Genomic DNA, 22018 nt, shown 5'->3' on the forward strand with positions numbered 1-22018 from the left:
CCCACAAACTGTAAATCATGCATGCAATGACAAGTCTTTACATCCACACGTACTAAAAATCTGTTCTAATCTACTCTTCCTGGTACCTACTCTGGAGATATGAAAACCTTTATGCTGAAAGAATTGGTATAACTCAGATCCAATACTTTCTCTTATTAAAGGGTAAAAGCTAAACAGGAAAATATAATACCAACACCAAAGATGACAGTTACTTTTTCAACCTCTTAATTAGATAAATGTCCCTCCAAGGTATAAACTTCAATGTATCTATTCAAGAGTAATCTTAACAACAACAATCTATCTGTAAAAAAGGAGGACAAATAAATGATCTATTATATGTTCCTTTATTATTATAATTCAAAAATATTCCTGCATAATTTCCGGCTATGCATCTTAACAATGTCTTTATAAAATATACACAACACAAAAACAAAGATGGCTTGTTTCAATAACAATAAACAATGTTACTTTATGTCTTGGAAAATACAAAATTTCGTGTGTAGATCTTAAGAAAAATGACAATTTGTATTATACTGATTTAAAATAATGGAAGATATGGTACAAGGCAAAAGAGGTTAGTTAAAGAAGCAACTAAAAGGTACTTCACAATAGAATGAACAGCTTAGAAAATTGTAAGAACTTTATGAGGAATGTTGCCTTAATTTGTTGACCAATCTTTTACATATAACACATGATATAGTTTGTATACTGGTCTTAGGTCAGAAGAATATAATGGTGAATGACCTAAAAAGCAAATTTCATATGATGTAATAATGAAATCATTGTAAAAGCTTGAATGACAATAATTTCTTTTTATGTTGAAAGCTTCAGTCATGGACAAAAGTCCACATCAAGGCCAGGCCTTAATTGAAATATAGAGAGAATTACGAAACGGAAAAAAAAAAGACAAGGGAAAGTATTTACAAATTGTGAGAAAATGAAAGACCTGTCTTTTGAAATGTGCTAGGCCACAGTTATTGAGAAAGATGTGAGACGGTAGAGAGTTCCAAAGCTTCAACACGTAAGGAAAGAAGCAGGTATCAAAATGGTCCACCCTTGAGTTGCTGATGGCCACACTATAATTGTGTGATGTAGCAGCTTGCTGAGTATTGCATGGTCTAGCTAGTGCTGGAGGCACACAGCATCCAGCTCTCAGGAGCAAAAACCAAAGTAATACCTACAGAAGGAAAGCGAACAAAGGTAGCCTGGGACTGTTTACAAGTCAGACCGCTTTCGACTCAACTCTGCCAAGTAAGGATACAGAACTAAAACCACCCCACATGTGAGACTAGTACTCCAAACAAGGACGAATCAATCCCTTGTATAAATGAAGCAACTATTCAGAAGAGAAGAAGTTTCGACATCTAAACAGGACACCCAGTTTCTTAGAGGCAGACTTGGCTATTCCTATAATGTGGGGTTTCCAAGAAAGAGTGGATGTTATAGTTATACCAAATATGTTCATCAAGTCAAGAGGTGGAATTACAGAACCATCAAAGGAGAGACGAGAGTGGTGAGGAGTTTTTAATGGAGAGGTGGGTACAAACTGGGTCTCAAAGGCAATAAACTTAACAAGATTATATGTACCCCACTGAGATATCCTGTCCAGGTTCGAGTTTATTGAGGAAGCTGTGTCAAGATCAGAGAGAAGACCGATTTTTGAGGTTTTAAGGATACGTGAGTTGAGGAGGGATTCAAAGACTTCAGAAATGGTGGTTGTCAAAGCAACAAGACAATAGTTAGAGGGGTCAGAATGGTCACCCTTCCTTGGGATGGGATATATTTAGGTAAGTTTCCAAGAAGGAAAAGGTTTGGTTTTTAAATAGAACTGGAACAGATGAGCAAGTATAGGTGCAATTTCAGAGGCATACTTTCAGTACACAAAGATGGATGCCATCAGGACCATAAGCCTTGCTTGTGTCCAGAGAAAGAAGCAATTTTTGGACAGTCTGCAATGAGATAACAGGAAGAGGCACAGGATTAGTAAGAGAATCATCATTGGGGATGAGGGAATATTAGAGTCATCCAAGGTGGAGATAAAGGAGAAATGGGAATTCACATTGTGAATGAAAATACAAAAATCTACAATCAGAGGATAATCTAATTTTTGATGAATGTCAAGTTTTTTAAAAACTTTTAGGAAATTAAATGTCAAGAATCATGTGCAGCAATGCTGTTTGTTGCAACATTAATCTTTGGTTCTTACAATTAATATCAACAGAAGTTTGAAAGTTAGGAAAAACTTATTTCTGCCTATTATCTGTACATGATACAGGGTATATCACAATAAACCTGAGTATTAAGATTTTTGATACTTAGACGTTCTACGACTTTTGTACTTGATGAATGCAACTAGGTTGTCTCTTACAGTCAATATTAGTGCTCGGTGTTCACCCAGTTTCTTCTTCTGTTGCTGGTGCTAGTGCAATAAAATTTTTTGGATCAGATTACATAAAACAATACATTACATACCTTAACAATTACAGATATATATAGTATCATAAATCTTTAGGAAACATTATTGCACAATGACCACTTATCAGACAAATATCATTACAGGGTTATTATTATAAAACCTCAACACCCCTTTTTTTAATCTCCTGCTGCTTCAAGGCTGCCTTTCATGCATGAGCAAGAAATTGATAGACTCTTTTGGAGTGAGAAAATTCTCAATGAGACTACTCCTTTCCATCTATTGATGATGAGCCCCCACAATGATAACTTTTCACTGGTAGTGTAATCACTTATTATCCCTACTTGAAAAGTCGGCCACAAACCAACAACACCACTAAACAGAGTATCAATGAAAAACCGAATCAATATTCATCAGACAACAAGTCAAACTCCCACAAAAAGCATCTTTGCCCAAACAGCAATCCAAGCACATACAGATATCCAACCACTCCTTGCAAAAAATACATTCCCAAACTTCTGGAAAAATACAAATACAAAAACTGATCAACAGAATTAAATGGGATATCCCACTAGCACCGCAACTCTCTTCCTACCCAACGTTAGCAGTAATACAAATCAACATATCAACCAGCATTTGACAGTGTACCCCCAACATATCATCACACAAAACATATTTGGTACCATCCTCTACAACAATGACAAAAATGGTTTGTCAACTAGCCACCAAGCCAGTCACAAAGGCTTCATCACTAAAATCCTTAAAACTGAGGGAGTTTCCCATTAAACAATTCTTTCTCCAAACCTCTTCAATCTCTTCCTATATGACCATCTATCATCTCCTGCAGACCACATTGTAAAGGTTATCTCATATGCGGATGGCTTTATAATCACAATCCAGCATTCGACACTACAAAAGCAATAACAAACATGTAATACATCATGCAATTAGAACACAAGCTCACCCACAACAGATTGTCTCTATAGCAATAGAAGTCTTCAGTAATCATATTAAACCCAAGAGAGATAAATAAAATCTGAACCCCCTGGTCACTTTGAATGGTTACTGTCTTTAACTCAACAAATCTAACAATACTGGGAATAACATATGACACACACAAGACATTAATCCCCCAAATCACAAACAACAAAAAAGCAAAAAATTTCCTTAGATTAGGACATGATAAAGAATCCCACAGTATCCCCTACAAACAATCCACACACTACCCTAAACTATGCTTTACCTGCCTGGTCAATCATGGTGTCAAAATCTAACTTGGGAAAAGAAATTGTACTATGGTAAAGTTAAAATGTACTCCTGAGGTCTACAAATAATACTCACCTTTGACTTGAACTGAGGCTGGATTCCTTTCAGTCTCTCAACCAAGCGAACATGATGGGCTAGCTTGTCCGTTTTATCATCAGAGTACAGGTCAATAAGAACATCTAAGGCTTCAGCTGATACCCACAGTTCTCCATCATGAGCAGCAACCTATAATACAAATGAAAAACTTCTTTATGAATAGAGTACCATATCAAGAGTAATGGAGAGGATGAGTGAGGAAAGATTGACCAAGAGGATATATGTGTCGGAGGTGGAGGGAACAAGGAGAAGAGGGAGACCAAATTGGAGGTGGAAAGATGGAGTGAAAAAGATTTTGTGTGATCGGGGCCTGAACATGCAGGAGGGTGAAAGGAGGGCAAGGAATAGAGTGAATTGGAGCGATGTGGTATACCGGGGTTGACGTGCTGTCAGTGGATTGAAGCAGGGCATGTGAAGCGTCTGGGGTAAACCATGGAAAGCTGTGTAGGTATGTATATTTGCGTGTGTGGACGTATGTATATACATGTGTATGGGGGGGGGGGTTGGGCCATTTCTTTCGTCTGTTTCCTTGTGCTACCTCGCAAACGCGGGAGACAGCGACAAAGTATAATAAAAAAAAAAAAAAATCAAGAGTAACTGTAACTATTACATAAAACTGGGTGTGAAAGCAGGAGGTTACTTACCCAAACAGCAGCTGAGCATGTCACCTGACTGTTGCATTCAGTTAGCAGTGTGAAGCTTAGCTTGGATGAACAGAGGTCAAAATCAGCAGGGAACTAAACTTTTAAAAGTAAATTTTTTTTTTTTTTTTTTTTTATACTAATCGCCATTTCCTGTGTTGGAGCTACGCTCAAGTAATTCTACATACTGTCACGAGTGGGGTTAATACGGGCAATCATTGTTTTAAGCTTCAGTCAACTTTTTTCTGAAAGTGAGTCAAAACAGCTACAACAATATTCAAGGTGGAGCTGCACCAATGAATTACAATAAACAAGGATTAGTTTCTTAGACTTGAATTTGAATGCTTTTCTAATGAATCCTAGAATTCGTTTTGCTGTTTTTCCTGCATGTCTACACTGCATGCTTGGCTTTAGGTTGCTGGCGATCATTACACTTAAGTCTTTTTGCTCATTAAGTTCAGTAACTCAAAAGAATTCATACTAAAGTTTTATTTTCATTCCAAATATGTAACAGATGTAAACTTGTTACAGAGGAAAGCAAGCACCCATGAAAGAAAAAAGTAAAACATGGTTCTTTTTTATATCAAAATTTATGTGCTACTTGTCACTTAATCTATCAGTATGTTGGGAAATCAGCTTGATGCTGTAAACATCCCATTCACAGCAAATCATCTTGCACCAAATGTTATTGGTTACAGTGATATGTATGCCAGAACCTAACACAAGAGGGAGGACAAGCAAACAATGCTGGAGACATTAAGCTAACAACTATACCTCTATGGCAGTCTTCTGGTAAGTGATTAGTAACTATATTCATCGTTACCTTGTATCAATGGAAATAAGCATGCCCAGTTTATTAAATGTAGCATTTAAAAGACTGGATGAAAAACCTAAATGATAAACATTAATACCACACGGACTCTGGCATAGCATAAATATCCACAAGAAACGAACCTTTAGTAAGTACTCTGTTGCTGCAGTGAGCACAACAAAAGCTGTACCAGACTTCATAGCCTCTTCAGTGTTCTGGGCAACCATAAGGCAACCCAACGTCCCTATCATACGAGCAAGATTGGCTCTTACGCTATGCACTGTGCACATTATACCAACTTCAAAGATTACCTAGAAAGAAATGCAGATATATTGTCAGCTTAATGTTCTAGATATCATATTCAATATAACTCCCCCTTTAAGGAAATGGATTATGTTCATACAGCCTCAATTCAAACATATTTCTAAAGTATATTAAGTGTTGAAACTCTTGAAATCTACATTATTACAGTGATTCTCAAATCAATGACTCTGCAGATGAAAATAAGCTGCACAGCATTACTAACATTTCCATTCATACCTCATCCCCTATACACTCATTTCCACTTCACAAAACCAAAAACCATTCCTTTGTGAGCTCATATAAAGTACCTTAATTTTTAAACAGTTACTTCTCAATATCTCTTCAAATCTTTACATTTCAACCATGTCATAAATACTGTACACATCCAACACTTGGTGATGTACTCCATTAAGGTATGTGTAGCAGGGTGTTACAGCCTTCAATCCAGTCACTTAACTTAAATTTGCAGTGTAAAATCAATTAGCTGACCAATGATGGCAGCCTAAATAGAGGAAGAATCACTGAAACAACTTGGAGAGCTCAGTAACCCTCTCTCTAGTAAGCACAGGGGACAGATAGTTACATGCTTTTTTTTTGTGGGGGAATCTCCTCATGAGGTGCATTTGCAATGCCTGAAACTTCCCGCTTGCCCCATCCACTCACCTCTCAAGATGTGCCATACCCCTGTTGCACATGTAAGCATTATTGCATCCATAAACATAAGGAGACTGGTGGATGAGTTCATCAGATAGGGAAGAAAATCTTTCATTCTAATTTATCTAGAAAGAAGAGCAAAGTAGAAATGCATAATGATGGCAGGCATGAGGGAGGACACACGTGAGAATGAGAGACGGGCCTCAAATAGGACCAGCGGGATAAAAGGTAAGTTCTTATGTGTATCCCAGCTATTTATCTTTGCATAATAATGGTTCCCTTTCTAAGGATTAATTTACCATGCATACATACAAACAATGTATTCTTATGCATTTTCAGACTTTATGTAATTTCACATCACTTATCCAAATTATCTCACTTGCTAAAATAAGAGTCTTCTTTTTACATTTTCATTCAATTACCTAAGGAAAGAACAAAAGGTAATATGGGAATAAGAGTAATAAACATACAAAACTTAGGAAAATTTTCCTTCTTTCATGTTCATCTTTTAAATCTAAATCTAACTTGTTTCTGGAAATGTTCTGCATGTATCACCTAAAATATTCATGCAAGGGATTATGTCCATGTAGCATGAAAGAAAACTCATCTAACTCTGAGGAGGCAGATTCTCCATATGGGTCACTCACCTGAAGATCTTGCTCAGATATAGATGCTAACTTTTCACATTTGTCTCGACTTAACCGATCCATAATTGCTCGCATGGCACCTGCTGCAGCTTCCAGAAGTCCATTATCTGTAAAAAGAACCCACAAAGATAAGCTTCACTACTGCTAATTTCACTGCAATGCATTCATAATGTATTGTGTACTACAAGCCAGTAAATTGAGATGGCTTTGATTAGGGTGCTCATTACTCGTGCCAGCTAAAATTAAAAATTGAGAGACGGAAAGAGTATCTCCTGGCAAAACATTAGAATCACATTCAAGTGCATGGATAACCAAAATCCCGCAAGCTGTTCATTTCACGTATTAGGCCAAAGGAAGAATGTGCTTCTCAGGTGTGGTTAATGCACTTGAAGAAGAGCTAAGACCTAATAATGAAGGTCCTGAAAAGACAACAAAGATGGTACCAGAATTAAGAAGCTGAATTTCAGTGTAAGGCTATAAAGAAGAGCAATGGGTGACTTGATTACAACCTTTAAGTCTTTAAACCAGCTTACTGTTGATGTCAACAATACCCAGTTCTTCAAAAGAAGCAAATACAGAAAAATCAGATGGTATAGCATGATAATAAGAAAGAAACTCGTTAAAGAGATGGAAAGAAGTATTTCATAATAGAATAGAATAAAATGAATGGAGTAAACTATGTGATAAAATAACAATAGTATACAAAAACTTTAAAAAGTTGTTTGATACCAAAAAATGTTGATGAGATGGGTTCCCATGAGTGCAGAGCTCCCACTCCTGTATTGTAAAAATGGGTAACTATAATGAAGAATGCATTATTGTATCAGTTTCACAGACTTGGACATACATCTGTTTACCTGTACAGGTATTCCGGAATATTGTGCTGCCAAGGTTTACCCATGTTGAGTACAGAAGTTCAGTCCCTCCAATATCATTTATGTCTAACACGCTGATCATATTTTGAATGCAGACTAAAGACCGTGTGCGTAAAGCAGAGAGCCTGAAAAAGAAATCAGAATCAAATTCTAAAAATTCAATATATGTATATGTATATTCAGATACATACAGCTGGTTGAAGTTAGTAAGATTTAACCAAACCCAGAAAATGCAAACGTATAACCATATTTTGCATAAAATGACTCTGTAGAGGGAAATCCAAGAATTCAAAAGGCAGTAGCTCTCTCACTTCAGTGCTGAACTTGAAATTTTTGTATCTTATTTATCTACAAGTCCATGACTCAACTGTTTTTCTTAGTAAAAACAATAAATTCAGTGAAACAAATGAAGGGGTAAATACTACTGATGTAATATCCTTTGTAAAGGGTATTGTGAATACCCATCTCTTTCGCAAGATTTGTGCCCCTAGTGCGAAGATATCGTCATCAACTCTTCTGCCTCTTCCTTTGTTATTTTGGGGCTCTCCCATCAAAAGGCCAGTTCCAAACCAACAGTACACACCCAAAACTTATGCAGACCGCTGTCATAAACAATGGGCTTGATGTTGTACAGCTTTTAAGGAAGTATAGTAAATGTCAGTGACAAGTTCTTAGGGCCCATTGTTTGATATGGAGATGCCAAGTTAATGCAATTTATGACTGTAAAGTTGTCAGTGGTGAAAATTTATTTAAAAAACTATAAACATTAACTTTATATCCAATCTAAAGGAGTGTATCAAGTACATGCAGCCTCTGAACATCACTCCCACATACACTCAACATCAGCCAACTGTGATGAAGTGATTTATGGACTTCAACACTTCTAAAAATAATATCCTATTTTTTCTATTTGCACACCAAATTAATTCACCGAGTGATATCAAAATCTCCATTTCATATCACAGATAAATTGAGTTTACATGTGTAGTCAGCTAATTAATTTCTAAAACAATACAGACATATTTCTATAATTTACTGAAAAGCTTTAAAAGCACAATGTGCAAATTTTGCAAACTAGCTGTCTTAAATCATCCTCAAAAGCAGTATCCTGATAAAGTACAGGAAGCACCCTTTCTAGAGCAACTATCTTTCCCTTTTAGTGAACTGGCAGACTTTCAAATTTCATTTTTGCCAAAATACACTTTATTTTCTTTTTCCTTATCTTTCATTTCCTCCCCATATTTTTACTTTTCTTTCTCTTCCTACTCGCCTAAATCACACTTCTACTTTGCCACCTATTTTCAATATTGCATGAACCTTTGCAGCGTTTAGCAGACACAGAGCACTTCTCTGGCAATTGTTTTGAGTGTTGTTACAGAGTCTTCTTCAACATTTGAAGGAGAGAGGGTTGAAAACAAAAAAACATTTACAAATGACCAGGCTTCTGTATGTAATATCAACTTATGAATATGCAAAACCCTGCACATAAACAGAACAAGAAAAATATATTTCATCTGGACAATACAAAATTCATGAATGCTAATCATTATCATATCTGACATTAATAAAGAATTAAGTGCATTACTAGTTATAAAGGTATGGTTTGCCTGCATATGTTTAGACCAGTAATTAAATCCAAAAATATAGATTCATAAATCACTGACTGAAATATAAAAAAAGGCAGAAGAGAAGCATAACAAATATCGACGTTAAATCTCATCACATTTCAAACCTAAAATTCAAAGTATCATGACTATGTATTGTGAAATATGCATTAAGTATTGGAAAGTCTACATAAACTATAAAAAAGTAAGACATAAGGCTTATAATTCAGTTTATATAAATATGAAGTACAGAACATGCACAAAAGTAAAGAATATTTATTTTATACTTATCATACTTTGTTACTGTCTCCCGCGTTAGCGAGGTAGTGCAAAGAAACAGGTGAAACAATGGCCCAACCCATCCAGATACACATGTATATACAGACACGTCCACACACGCACATATACATACCTATACATCTCAATGTATACATATATACACACACAAAGACATATACATATATACACATGCACATAATTCATACTGTCTGCCCTTATTCACTCCCGTAGCCACCCTGCCACACATGAAATGACAGCCCCCTCCCCCTGCCTGTGTGCGAGGTAGCGCTAGGAAAAGACAACAAAGGCCAAATTCGTTCACACACAGTCTAGCTGTCATGTATAATGCACCAAAACCACAGCTCCCTTTCCACATCCAGGCCCCACAAAACTTTCCATGGTTTACCCCAGATGCTTCACATGCCCTGGTTCAATCCATTGACAGCACGTCGACCCCGATATACCACATCGTTCCAATTCACTCTATTCCTTGCACGCCTTTCACCCTCCTGCATGTTCAGGCCCCGACCACTAAGAATCTTTTTCACCCCATCTTTCCACCTCCAATTTGGTCTCCCACTTCTCCCTGTTCCCTTCACCTCTGACACAAATATCCTCTTCGTCAATCTTTCCTCACTCATTCTCTCCATGTGACCAAACCATTTCAAAACACCCTCTTCTGCTCTCTTAACCACACTCTTTTTATTACCACACATCTCTCTTACTCTTTCATTACTTACTCAATCAAACCACCTCACACCACATATTTTCCTCAAACATCTCATTTCCAGTACATCCACCCTCCCTCGCACAACTCTATCTATAGCTCATGCCTCGCAACCATATAACATTGTTGGAACCACTATTCCTTCAAACATACCCATTTTTGCTTTCTAAGATAACATTCTCGACTTCCACACATTTTTCAACACTCCTAGAACTTTCGCCCCCTCCCCCACCCTATGATTCACTTCTGCTTCCATGGTTCCATCCGCTGCCAAATCCACTCCCAGATATCTAAAACACTTCACTCCCTCCAGTTTTTCTCCATTCAAACTTACCTCCCAAGTGACTTGTCACTCAACTCTACTGTACCTAATAACCTTGCTCTTATTCACATTTACTCTCAGCTTTCTTCTTTAACACACTTTACCAAACTCAGTCACCAGCTTCAGCAGTTTCTCACTCGAATCAGCCACCAGCACTGTATCATCAGCGAACAACAACTGACTCACTTCCCAAGCTCTCTCATTCACAACAGACTGCATACTTGCCCCTCTTTCCAAAACTCTTGCATTCACCTCCCTAACAACCCCATCCATAAACAAATTAAACAACCATGGGGACATCATGCACCCCTTCCGCAAACGAACATTCACTGAGAACCAGTCACTTTCCTCTCTTCCTACTCGTACACATGCCTTACATCCTCGATAAAGAAAGCCACGATAATTACAAAAATGTTGCTCGGTACTTCAACTGCTTTCATGACAAAGTAAACTTGGAGTATGACTTACTTGCTCAGCAAAGATGGTCCATATTTCATGGTTTGAAGAGACTGTACAATATTTTCATCAGGGTACTGGACCTTGTTAAGAACTTTTTCAAACAGTTTGAAGTGAATGATGCCTTCATGAACCTTTAATGAAAAGAAACATAACAAATTTACTCATGGTTATTACCTCAATGCAACATGGTGCTAAATATGAACAAACACCTGACATATGTAAAACAGAGTCGAAGAGAGTACTGGAAGTAGATAACTGGTGGAAGAATGCAGGGAGAGGTATAAGCAAGAGAGGCATGTATGGACAGGGATGCAAGTTCCTGGAGGGAACAGACATCATATATGTAGATAGATGGATACATGAATATACAAAATCTGCATTCATATCACTCCTCTCACCAACATACTCTTCCACTCATCTAGGGATGCTCTTTCTCCATCTTCCTCAAAATAGTTCAAACAAGAGCAGTTCACCTCATAAATTTCCCATCCCTCACTTTTCGATCTGAACTCCTTTCTTTCTGTCACAATGATACCACACTCTCTCTTCTATAGATTTTACTTTATCCTCTATTTGACAACTGACTGACAGTGTACCTCTTCCTCTGGCTAGGTTGTGAAGCACAAGGCAGGCCACTACATCCTGCAGATGCTATGCAAATGGTGGCAACTTCAGGACTGACAACTTTCATGTCTACCTCTTGCCATCTACACCCAGACAGTGAAACTCTTTAACTTTTGTTTTCACAACTCTTACAATCTGTCTCCTTCCAGGAGGCAGACCTATTGTGACTTAAGAAAACAATTATCAATTTTTTCCTTCCAAGCAGGTATGAACTTGATGTGGGCACCAGTGCCAAGGATCAGTGCTTTTATCATAAATAAAAATAAAACAAACATGTAAATACATTATCCCTGGGGATAGGGGATTAAGAATACTTCCCACGTATTCCCTGCGTGTCGTAGAAGGTGACTAAAAGGGGAGGGAGCGGGGGCTGGAAATCCTCCCCTCTCGTTTTTTTTTTTTAATTTTCCAAAAGAAGGAACAGAGGGGGCCAGGTGAGGATATTCCAAAAAAGGCCCAGTCCTCTGTTCTTAACGCTACCTCGCTAACACAGGAAAAGGCGAATAGTTTAAAAGAAAAAAAAAAAGATGTAAATACATAATGAAGTGATATAGAAAACATCTGGGTACTTTTTTAAAGCTAGTCTGATGCACTGATGATATGTTACCTAAAAACTATGAAACCTTTCAGCCCCATAAATGTTAAAACTGAAAATTAATAACTAACAAACATCTTATAATTTTCAACATATATACCTTACCTTACCTTCCAGACACAAAGGTCCTTTCTAGGGTAGTCATGCAGCTATGAGGAAGCCAGTTAAGACCAACGGATGGGACTATAGGACACGAAGTGTAGTGTTGTTATGTGTGAGTGTCTATGTGGGAAGAGTGCAGGGCAAATTACAAGCAAAAGTTCAGTGTCTTCACTATGGTAGTTGCACTGTGAACGTAAGGGTCTTGTGATGTGTTGAAATGGTGTTTGTATATTGGAGTGACTGATGGTATGTCCCCAGTACTGACAAGAAAAGATAAGTTACAAGAGTCTGGGGAGTGTACCTGTTTAGTAATATAATGTTGCTTTTATGTCCATGTGTTTTATCATTTTTGTGTTCATTTGGGTAGAATGGGGATCTGTGACTATAGGTTACTGAAACATTATGCAGAGGTCAGTTTTTCTATCAGGGGATTGTCAGATGGTCGTGGAGATGTTTGAATACAAGGGGTCCAGTGCCACAGCAAAGAAATGTGTGTTGTGCATACTGAGGTGGGACTGAATTGGGAGAATCTTTGTTTCACTGTGTATGTGCTGAGGGTTAAATCTTGTAAAACAGCCAACAATTATTCCGAGTGCACTGTTTTGTGTGGGTTGAGTCTTTGTTATATTTAGTTTTGACATATATATATGCACATACATATATCTAACTTATAAAATAAATCCATTAATATTCTATCTTCAGGTATATTTAGTCATCTACAGTATAGTACAGCATAACATAAAAAGTGAAGACACCAAAATTATTACCTTTGCAAGACTTTCAATTGATAACAGAGATCAAATCATGAAAGGAATCTTAGACTGCACTGCTGCAGTATCCATGATTATTTGTCAGCATCATCATCATCATCATCATGAGGCTAAGAAATTAGTAGGTTTAAAATCCTAATAATCGCAAGCTAAAGATATAAGACACCTATTTTATCAATGAAAATGAAGAACACATAAGTTAAGAAGGCCTGAAGAACAGATTAGTTAAGAAGACTGAATGAAAAAAAATTGTATATTCAAGTGATTCCAAGTGGAACACAGCTCTCATAATTTTTCAACCTGGTGTTCTTAAAAGTATACACATAAGGTTGCTATGGTAACCAAAAGTTGCTATGGGCCACGATACAAAAGAAAATGATCTCAGGCATAGTATGTCAGCTACAGTCCCCAAATGTCATGCTGCAATACTCAAGTTTAACATTTACTCACACCATGTGATGCAAAAAATGGCACTGTACATGTGCAGTCTGTAAAAAATAATATTTTCTGTCTCCCACATACTCTCAAAGGTGTTAATTGGCTATGGTTTATTGTAGGTACAAGCATATGATGCTCTCTGGGTGAAATCATTGTACATCTGGTTGTTGAGTCTAGTGCTTCTAACAGTGTGAGCACCAGCAACCCGCCTCAAGTGTGCTTCAAATTGTCTTGAGGGAAGGATGTTCTTTCTATACTCTTCCTGGTTGCCACTTCATTCAGGGAATTTTGCTTCTGGATGCTATCATTCTTCTACCTGTGCTGCAAATTGATTAGGTTTTGCTTTTCTAAGGAGGAGAAAGTGTAAACTGTACAATACTGCCCCCTATAGTCACTGAGGGAGAGTTTGTGATTAATTTCCACAATAGAAGGCATTATTTCATATTTTCTCCCTTCTTTATTTCCAGTTTCACATTCAAGGTGTATTTCATATCTATTTAAGATAATTTCACAAATTTTGGATTTTCCCTCTTTTTTAGTTCCTCCAGCCACACAGGAAGAGGATAATGGAGTTCCTAATGCTTTACAGAAATTATCAAAAATAAATGATAAGTATGCAGTCATTAACTAAGGCAACACCAGAAAAAGGAGAATACAGGTAGAAGCATTATGTAGAAGTAGTCAGTAGGAATATTATGTGGGAGCCTTTGCAAACACTGCGATAGAGTTGCCTCCTGCCAGTGGCCTATTAAGAGTGAGGCACTAAAGGCTAAGAAGTGGCACTAGAAGTTACTAGTTATAAAGACTCTATTGCCGTGGCCAGCCCCTGAGATAGTTCCAATTGGAACAGGCATCAGAGACATAGAGATATACTAACAAAAGCAGATCTCTTTAAAGCAATACCTCGAATCAGAGACACAGAGATATACTAACAAAAGCAGATCTCTTTAAAGCAATACCTCATATCACATACAAAACACAATAAAGGTTTCCATAGCAAGCTTATACTAAACAAATGATTGATGATACAATGATTAACAATGGGAGATCAAAAAAGGACATGCTGGTTATTCACAACAGTAATGATATACAGGATCCCAGGTATAAAAACACAGTACCATACTTCCTTTGGATATAAAAAGGGATGTTGTACTTAAATGCTCTTAACATTAAAACATATAGTTTACATATACTTGAACCAAACACTTGGAAAACAAACAAACATTTACCTCAAATGTTATGACCTGGTACTACTGTCAACATGCACAAATCTGCTGTACATATTGCTGGTTTTGTGCAACAATGATGAACCTAATAAAGCCATTTATTTACTAAAACAACGTCTAAGCAACAGCAAAGGTATGCAATATCCAAGATGTACATGGAAAATAAGTTGTAAGTTAAGAAGACAGTGACTTGGCTTGCCATGGAAGGATAAAGATCATGACATCAACAACTAATGCAAATCTATTTAACCATAAACCTTTCATATTACAGTACTATAATATTCTGACAGCTTCACTGAAATCAAATGCAAGCACCTGATTATAAATGAGAATTGAAGTGGATCACTGCAACAAGCCTAGCTGTCTGCAGCTCACTCGTCAATCATTGGAGTCTTCCTAACCACACCATTAAAACCTTACCTTATGATCACCACTCATCACAACGTGGCATAGAGATCCATGTCCATAATGATACTTTCATCTGTAACACATATTCACGAAAAAATTCTCACCTCAGGAGAAAGAATATCTTTTGCCCCTTCTAGATCCATGGACTCATCTGCCTCACCATTTTCAGGTTCTTCATCAGAAGGGATATTCTCACATTCATCCCAATCATCATCATCTGAAGAGATTATATAATTTGTTTTAGCCACTTCGAAGGAAAATATTGGTTGGAAGGCAGAATAAGAGAAACATCTTATTTCACTAAGCATGTGTTAAAAGTCTGCAGTTATTACTAAGCAATTACTGAGTGCGCGAAGTTCTTTGTTTTGTGTAATTTCTGGTTTGGTTATGTTTGCTACTGAAAGGGTGGGTGACCATGCAAGTAAGGCACAGTTTAGGATAGAGCTGATAGAGCTGATAATGTGTTTGTAGAGAGTACAATGAAGGATTCTTTTTCGTATCCAAAACGGATGCCAGTAAGTCTTCTGAGAGTATGTTTATAGCCTCTATGTTGCAAAACAAAAGTGATGACAGCAATAAGTTAAAACTTTGAAAACATGGAATGCAAGCATTACCTTCTGAACAGCAAATATTAGACAAAATTTCTAATGCAAGCTGCTGAGCTAAGATGAAGTGCTCCAGATCTTCTGGAGACATGGAGGGCTTAGTGCCATTTGTAGCAGATGGGCCATTTGCATAATGAATGACCAAAGGCAGAGTATGTTTCTCTAGAACTGTAGATAATACTCTCAGAACTAGTTGGAAGTTGTTGCCACTAGCTGTACAATAGTTGATGTTTAAAAGCAGACCTGAAAACAGTAAAAAAAAATGAGTCTAAAACATGTTTCTGAGTTTACAGTAGGGTGTATTAGGGACTCTGGGCTATCAGCATTTGTCCTAGGCATGTTGACTCAGATTGAAAATATGAAAAATGTTAATTTTGACATTTTTTCATATATGTTTGTCATTTTCTGCATTAGCACCACAAACAAATTAAGAAATGACCTCATTCACCCAAATTCACTCTCTAGCTGTCATGCATAATGCACCAAAACCATAGTCCCCCTACCCATTGCCAAGCCCCATGAACCTTTCTGTGGTTTTACCTGTCCACTTCCCGTGCTCTGGTTCATGTCATTGCCTGTATACCATATCAGTCAAAATCCGTCTATCCTACACATATTTCACACCGTACTGCATTTTCAGGCCCCAATGATTCAAAGATTTTTCACTTCGTCCTTCCACTTCCTCCTTGGTTTACCCCTTCTCCTTGTTCCCTTCACTTCAACATGTATACCCTCAAGTCAGCCTCTCCATATATCCAAACAATTTTAGTACAATCTCTACAGTTCTCTCATACATGCTCATTTTACTACCACATCTCTCTTGTACCCTATCAATTCTTATTCAATTGAGCCCCCTCACACTAACACTGTTCTTAAACTTTTCATTTCCAAAACATTCAGCCTCTTCCATACTTTTTCATCTTGGGGCCATGCCTCACACCCATACAACAATGCTGGTTCTATTACACAATCAAATCAAATATATCCATTTTAGCCCCCACTGACAATGACATCTCTTCCACACACTTCTCAATGGGTTCAGGACCAAGCCCGGACCTCTCTCACTCATCCTGTGGCTCACTTCAGTTCCCTTTGTTCTATCTGCTGCCATATTCACTCACAGGTATCTAAAGCATAACCTCCTCCACCATTCCCCTTGGGGATGTACCTACTGACTTCAGCATCATACCACAGCCACATAAAATATGAAGCAAGTGAGAAGCTGGGCATCCTCACAATAAGAAAACTGCCTTTTGCTGATAGTTACTACAATTCTAACCTCTCATCTGACATGCCATTATATCTTTCTCCTTTGAATATCCAGTCAACCATCTGAGCCTTAATGGTTGCCTCAAAGCATCAATCAAAGCAATGATATGAAAGGTTTTCAAATAAGGAGAGAAATACAACTGATGATATCTTAAGAATTTCATGTGTCCATCAGGATTTTTTAAGCTTCTCACTAAGCTGCCAGGTACAACATCACAATATAAAAGTATATCTAATTAAGAAGTGTGAATATAGTTTACTGTGTAATTCTAGGTTGTCATCAAGTTGTCTGAAATATCAACTTACAGAATACATTACCAGAAAGATAGCATTAAATGTATGCCTAATAACCAAAATTTGAAAATACCTAAAAATCACTACATACATAACATACTAAAATCACTAAATATATAACATCAGTCCACAGGTCTATTCAAGCAACCCTATGACAAAATAGGCAGCATTCCTTGACATTAGCCAGCAAAGACAAAAATAACATGTACCTGCAATTGTGGTGGCAAAGCGGAGATCAGCTGCAGAGTCTGCAGGACGAGATACAAAAGATACCAAGGAGTCTGCTAATGGAAGGAGTACAGAAGCTGCATTAGGATTGTTTTCAGATACACACAGAAGGCATTCTGCTACTGCTAAAGCCAGGGTATGACCCCAGACAGAAGGCTCTAAATGACGAAGCAGAATATGAACCAATCCTTCACGATTAAATACACTTAAGGCCTCTTCACTGCATTCACTGGAAATGAGAGCTTTTTTAGTGTGATAGCATATAAATAAATATAAGAATACTTAAAACAAATACATGTTTACTTACACAGCTACATGCCAGTGCTGCTTCAGGCAATGTCTTGTCTTAACTACTCATAGATAAGAATAACCTATTGCTCTCTCTAGACTGATAAAATGTACATCATAAAATCTTTCGGGCACAAAATAAAGTGAAAACAGTTCAGATTGGTGGGCATGACTTTTTTGATTGCTTAACTGTGTAAGGTGTGGTAAAATGGCAATGGATGATGGTTCTAGGAGCAAGAACAGGGCTTAGTTTAGGGTTATCAATTAATCCTAAAAGCACAAGAAATAGCACTTGCCTCCTTACTGGTGTAGGGGAAATGATGAATAGGCTATTCATAACAATGCTATCGAAATCATTATGTTAAGAAGCACTGATTTCTCAAATATGGGATACACTGTATACATAATTCTAGACGATTCTTTCCAAAGCCATTTCTCCCCTTTACAGTTCATCTGCCTCTAGAGCTGCCCTCACTTTTATCCTTTTCAGCTTCCATAATCATGTCATCCATCATTAAAGTCATTTCATCCTTCTTGAGTGAGTCATACACTTCAGTCTCACATACATACATGATTCTCTTTACGTTGTTTCATTTGCCTACATGTTTGAATCCCACTATCATTCTAACCATTATCACATCCTTTTAACTCTTATAACATCCTTTTTAGTCTCATTTCTGATAATCATGAACTCATTCATCAATCAATTCCAAACACTGCTTCTATCTACCCTTAAAATCCTGCCACACCTTTTTCTCATATCTCTAATCATGCTAGCCAAATCATGTCTTGTTCATGCTCTTACCCTTTTATCAATCTTACACCTACATCACTCTAATTGGAAACTTTCCTAATCCAATTCCTGTCATAGTTAAATATTGTACTACACACTCAAAACAAAACTTTCCTTCACACATTTCTATATTTTATTTGAGTGAGGCAGCATCAAGAATAGATTCCTAAGCATTCTGTGAAGAACCTTACTGTTGCTCCTTCATTTCTTTTCATGGAATGTAACAATACAGGAGTGGTGGATTTCCAGCACCTTGCTCTAATCCCTCTTAGTCCCTTTCTATCAGATGCAGGAGACATGTGGGGAGTATTCTTTCTCCCCTATCCCCACACAATAGCAATAATAAAAAAATACTGCTGCTAGAGGTAACACCTGAATTTCTCTTAATATACAAAAAAGTAAAGCTGCAGAGGTCATCATCTGAATTCTGACATTCATCATTTTTACTTCACAAAATACTAGAATCCTTTCATCGAACGTCTTTATTAGTTACTTTATTCCTTTTTTCATACAACTTACCAAAGATTCCAAAGAAGATGTGTAGCATGCACAAGAGTGTTAGTCATAGGATCAACATCTCTGGCAGCAGGTTCCCCAAGGTCTGTAGTTGAAGGGGACCAAGTTTCCCGGTATTCCTGAAACAATTCAGCCAAGGGAGCCAAGACATCTTGTTGCACCATTGCTTCAACAACTTCATCTGACCCGCCAGCACTTATGTTTCTGAAGTAAAACAAAAATCATCAAGAGCACGTATATCTCGTATCACATTTCAAGCAAAGAAGCTTTCATTCAAAGTTAAAATAAGCACAGATTATCATATGATGGTTTATGAATATTTCATAGCTGCATCCAATAATCAGGAGAAAATTCTTGTGGATACAACAAAATCTATTTAGTTCTAAAATCAGACTTACCTGAGGGCTCCTGCTGCTACTAATCTGACTTCTGTACTAGGGTCTTTTAAGAGTGTTGCCACTTTTCCCACCAACATATTGCTTACGATTACAGATGGAGTTTGTTCATCTAAAGCAAGCGCAGCAAGGGTATTGAGACCACTGATACGTTCTTCCACCACTGCACTAGAGAGCTAGAATACATTTCTCACTGTCAATATCAAGAAGATGAAAGAGAAATACTGAACTTCTCTAAGGGCTTTGAATCTCTTGTTACCTAACTTTCCCAAAACATATTTCAAGCACATACAAAGTACACAGCACATTAGAAAAAACTCATAAAAGAACCTAATACCATAGTTAATCACATTAACTATAAAAAAATATTTCATAAAGGAACTTAATACCATAGTTAATCCCACTAACTAAATATCTTTCACTGTTAGAAAAATAAGAAATGAGATAAAGGCACAAACACCCATTGAAGGTGGGGCTTAACTTACTTAACCCATATGGCGGACTGGCAGTTAATATAATCTAATGCTCCAATCTATTCTCCATCTCTATTCTCTAAACCCTACACTACCAATGCAACTCAAAATCACCCAATATCTAGGGATAACCAGTAATTCTACCATTTTCTTTTCATACATCCTACCCTACACTTCCCCATCTCCCTCAATGCTGTCCATTTTGGGGGGTCTTAGTCAGTTAATGACTGATGTTTTGAATTATCTCCTCCCTAGTTTGAATGTATACAGGATGGCTATGACATTTATAATATCATTTCAAGATCTTCTTGAACACAAACTCCACTAAAAACTACACATTAGATATCATATAAAAGTTATATACAAATTTCCAGAAATAATGGAGGCATGTGGAATAAAGTCAATCATATATATGGCAACTAGAGCAAGGGCTGAAAGATATTTCAGCCCCTATCGACAGTTTGCCCCCTAGTATTTCCCAACACCTCAACCTCTACTGACAGTTTTTCCCCATTTCTAGACACCACCAACCCTGAAACAAACATAACCCAACACAGGTAATTCTAAACTAACCTTATCAAACCTTACTTAGGGGATGAACTATCAGTAGAGGGAGAAGTGTCAGCCAACCATAGGAGGTGGGGTCTGTTATCAAGAGGAAAAAGAAGTGCAGCCAGGCAAAGCTTGCCATTAACAGTCTGTGTTTCACTTACTATCATCTTAATAATATGCTCTCACAGAAGGCTTGTTATTTCTACCTGAGTATAATGAGGCCATTTTCACTTGTTTCTTGGTTATTTTCTTATATATGTCAATATCATTCTATGCCTAAAACAAAAGCCTTAAATATGTTTCATAAGGCATTTACATAAAGTAAGAAACATATGGGGAAACGTGGAATCCAGGGAAAATGGTACAGTGTATGGAACTTATTGAATATCAACAAAGCACGTCTTTTCGTCAATAAATCCCAATAACAACTTGATTTCACTACAAATCATTCACAGACATAAGCAGACTTAATCAACACGCTTTTACTATCACTATTATTACAGACATAATAAGATAAACTAATATAATGATGCTAATTTTTTTGAAATCTATATTTAACCTAAATAAACTTTCACTTCAAGTGTGTCAGCATACCTTTTCCTGTATTAACCTGATTCCAGCGGCTGGACTGCTGGCACGGATTGGCTCCTCTCCCTCTTCTCTTGCAAGAACGCCATTATCTGATAATCCTGTTGGGTCATAGCGAGCACCACGCTGTCGACGCTGCCTGATCTTGCCCATCTTATGCCTCGTACATCTACTGGGGAAGCACAGAAAGATAAACTATTGTTTTTTAGCCAAAATCATTCCCACTAAAACCTTCCAAGAATGTCAACCAAGGGGGCCGCCATTACTATACACTACGCAACTAAATTTTGTTATGTATAATCAAAAAATATCATGATTTTGATATTGGAACTCTTCAGAAATTATAATCATATAAAAGATCAAACTGTGGTTATTTCTAAAGTCATAATATTATAAACAAAATTTTAGAAAGTGATAGGTCGTAGTCCTTTCTGTTAAAATCCATAGCCATTGAAGCTTTCTATTCATGATTAAATCGATCTGTCATCTTTAGATCATCTCTCAGTTCCACTGAGTGAATCAAATACATACTGTCTTTAAAATCAATTGTCCTCAATGCATACGCAAGGTGTTCAAAAATAACACGGAGTGTACTTCCATAATTACATAAGCACACAACGTTGCTTTCCAGAGGCCAACGTGTCCATTCCAACCACCTCAGAAAAACCCCTTGCTTTAATCGATTCTCTCTACATGTATCCATTTCTTCTACAGCTTTCAACTGTACTGCTGTAAAGATTCATCATAACTAGCATAT

General features: G+C 37.2%; 1 protein-coding gene across 1 annotated transcript; it reads right to left on the reverse strand.

Annotated features, from left to right (window-relative positions):
• Positions 1 to 330: 330 nt before the first annotated feature.
• Positions 331 to 21532, reverse strand: LOC139760816 (HEAT repeat-containing protein 3). The gene is made up of 12 exons (XM_071684461.1): positions 21268 to 21532; positions 19652 to 19824; positions 19257 to 19457; positions 17638 to 17885; positions 15875 to 16108; positions 15365 to 15477; positions 11107 to 11228; positions 7689 to 7831; positions 6832 to 6938; positions 5371 to 5538; positions 3755 to 3904; positions 331 to 2419 (listed from the first exon to the last, which is right to left on the reverse strand). The coding sequence occupies exons 1-12, from the start codon at positions 21412 to 21414 to the stop codon at positions 2300 to 2302; spliced, it is 1926 nt and encodes a 641-aa protein (XP_071540562.1). The 5' UTR covers positions 21415 to 21532; the 3' UTR covers positions 331 to 2299.
• Positions 21533 to 22018: the final 486 nt, after the last annotated feature.

Source organism: Panulirus ornatus, chromosome 38 (genome assembly GCF_036320965.1).
Source record: "Panulirus ornatus isolate Po-2019 chromosome 38, ASM3632096v1, whole genome shotgun sequence".
Taxonomy (NCBI): Eukaryota; Metazoa; Arthropoda; class Malacostraca; order Decapoda; family Palinuridae; genus Panulirus; species Panulirus ornatus.

Coding starts and splice junctions, on each gene's coding strand:
- LOC139760816 (XM_071684461.1), bottom strand. CDS start 21,414: ATGGGCAAGATCAGGCAGCGTCGACAGCGTGGTGCTCGCTATGACCCA. Junction 19,458..19,651: donor GTAGCAGCAGGAGCCCTCAG/GTAAGTCTGATT, acceptor GTTTTACTTCAG/AAACATAAGTGCTGGCGGGT. Junction 15,478..15,874: donor TAATATTTGCTGTTCAGAAG/GTAATGCTTGCA, acceptor TAATCTCTTCAG/ATGATGATGATTGGGATGAA.